Consider the following 2,826-nt stretch of genomic DNA (forward strand, 5'->3'; position numbering starts at 1 on the left):
ATTTTTCAAACTCATTTCACACAAGTCACATATTTTATAAGGAAAATTTCTTGAAGAAACAGGGTTTGTACCCAAATTGAAAGTTTTTCTTATTCTATTACCACTTTCTATGCTTACTGTTTTGTCTTTGGTGAACACAAGCTCCCAAAAATACTTGTGTCGGTTTTCCTGGCCACTCTCTGACAGGTCATCAACTTTCCAGTTCCTTTCTGGGTGGCACTGGCTTGGAAATCCTTTCTCTAATATTCAGGAGCCCCTTGCTCTATCTTGAAGATCACTTCTGGCTTAGTAATGCAACACCTGGCTGAAACCAGATTGCTGTAAGTTTCCAGAATCACATCTCTGGACAGCATCTTCTGAGCAGGATCCAGCAGATGCCACTCTTGCTGGGTAAAGTCTACGCATACATCCTTGAATGACACTTGTTCTTGGGATTTGTTCATTTTCTGTGTAGTGGAGGAGAGAGAAGTCTCCATGTGTGGCTCTGATATGTGCTGAGCTTAGAAATGCCCCTTTGCAATGAGTGAATGTAAACATTTATTTCCTATTGATTTACTGACAATTTAGGTTCTCTTTCTTAAACCTGTTCCAGACCTTTCGCTGGCACACACACTTCAACGGCTTCAGGATCCCACCACTCCCTTGTCATGTGCGACCAGAGGCCAGGGATTGTTTCCCATGAGGGACTGGAGGCTGGGGAAGGATGAGCCGGGAAGTTGGGGGAAGCCAGGGATGCACCTGCATATTGTAGAGTGTTTTTCCCCAAAGCCCCAAAAGCCAGCCATGCAGAACATACTGTGAAATTGCAAAGCTTGTTTGGCCAGCTTTAGCCCATCAGCCCTGCCTGGGCTATAGAAGAAGAGAAGATGGAGATGAGGAGTCCAGTGAAGAGTAAGAAGCTGCTGGGGTGCACCATAGGGGTGCTGGGCATTTCTGTGCCCACTATATAGGGATAGGGAAGGGAGCGTGTTCCATTCACCTGGAACCTAGTGAGGAAAGCGTTTGGAGAGCTGCTTGCAGAGATGTGTAAGAGTCTCCTAGAGCTTGGGGCTGGGGGGACAGGGACCAGTTTGAGACTCTCAACAAGAAGAGTTTGAAGGAGTGGGGCTGGGCCAATCACCTTTCTCTGACAGTAGAGTGGAGACAGGTGGTGGTTATCTGAGCAAGCTGCATGTTGACGATAGTGAACCCCTTGGATGTGGCTTCTGGAAGGAAGCCAGCCTAGAGTCATCCTCCAAGGGAGATGGCTCAACGATCTTCTCAGGGGGGAAAAGGGATTCTACCTTGGTAACAGTACTTAGTTGCAGATGACAGAACCCCTGCCAGTCAGCATAAATAGAAAGGAATTTTTCAGAGGGCATTAGTGACTTAACAAAATCTTGGGAATAAGTTCCTAGTCTGCTCTCCTAGGACCAAGTGTCAGAACCTCACCAAAGAGACTGTCCTGAGAAGGGAACTGATGCTGGCCCTCCACTGAATCCAGGGCTGAACAGCACCTGGAGACACCCGCACCAGCATTATGGAAGCCACACCCACCTATGGACACACCCACCAGCACCGTGGAGGCCACGCCCACCTGCCTGTTTGCTCATGTTTAACTTCAGTGTGAAAGCCTCACACAGTGCCTCTGATTCATAGAATCTTTGTCACTTGTTCATGCCCTGCACTAAGAGAACTGGAAAATGTTGTGTTTCAGGTTATTCTTTGGGAAGCTGAGTTCATACTGTTCATGCATGCCAAATTGTAAGAGGATGTGCAAAGGACAGTTGCCCACTTATCCTGATGAACAGGTTTTGGCTGCTGGAAGTCAGAGCTGAGTGGAGAGTTCTAAGCAGCCAGCTGAGGGACAGGAATCTAACCCTATATCAAAAGGGTTAGATGTGGAGGTGCCCAGCAGGAGGTTTTCCAACAAGACACTCACAGAGCTACAGGAAAGTAAGAGTCTGCAGGGGACATTCGCCATGCCACAGGGCACCAATGCCCTGAGCAGCTTCTCCCTTCAAGTAAGTCTTTTCCTCCATCCCCTCCTCCTGTCCCCCTGTACTGGACCCCAAAGGTCCACAATCAGAAACTAATGAATGGGGTAGGAGATGGAGTAAGAAGTACAGAGAAATTGAACTGTAAGAAGTACAGAGAAATTGAATTGTAAGAAGTACAGAGAAATTGACCCCCTTGCCTACTGTAGGGTCAATTTCTACTGTGTTGGGGGATGGATAAGTTTTAACTAGGGGAGGAGCTTGCAGTTTTGATTATTTGGTTATTACACTGGGTGGATCTCCTTAATGTTTGAACATGATGTGAAGACCTTTTTATTATCTAAGAATGATGGGGAAAGCTATGGGATCTCACTTAAGGTTTCATTCCAGAGTAGGGAAGAAGAGGGCCAAAGAGCACATTGATTGGGCAATGGGAGAATGAATAAGATGATTCTGTCTGCTTTCTGGCAAGTCTGGTTTATTCAATCAGTTGGTTACAAGAATTATTGTTATAAAGATATATTTATTGTTGTTTCAACTTTAATCAAGTTTTAAAAAATAATATCAATTGAGAATACAATTGAGAATAATATAAAAATATACATAAAAGAGGAAGGTGGACAGACACAGTGGCACATGCCTGTAATCCCAGCACTTTGGGAGGCCGAGGCAGGTGGATCACTTGAGGTCAGGAGTTCGAGACCAGCCTGACCAACATGGTGAAACCCCATCTCTACTAAAAATACAGAAATTAGCTGGCATGGTGGCCATGCCTGTAATCCCAGCTACTTGAGAGGCTGAGGAACAGGAATTATTTCAGCCTGAGAAGTGGAGGTTGCAGTGAGCCAAG

At 45.8% G+C, this 2,826-nt stretch overlaps 1 protein-coding gene across 1 annotated transcript in view; it reads right to left on the bottom strand.

Moving 5' to 3' along the window:
* LOC105528559 (zinc finger protein 157-like) overlaps nucleotides 1-443 on the bottom strand; it is a 4,356-nt gene extending 3,913 nt beyond the window's left edge. Inside the window, 2 exon segments of the mRNA XM_011965350.1 lie at nucleotides 118-248; nucleotides 251-443. Coding sequence (XP_011820740.1) covers nucleotides 118-248; nucleotides 251-443 — 324 coding nt within the window.
* Nucleotides 444-2,826: the final 2,383 nt, after the last annotated feature.

This window comes from Mandrillus leucophaeus, unplaced genomic scaffold (genome assembly GCF_000951045.1).
Source record: "Mandrillus leucophaeus isolate KB7577 unplaced genomic scaffold, Mleu.le_1.0 Scaffold720, whole genome shotgun sequence".
Taxonomy (NCBI): Eukaryota; Metazoa; Chordata; class Mammalia; order Primates; family Cercopithecidae; genus Mandrillus; species Mandrillus leucophaeus.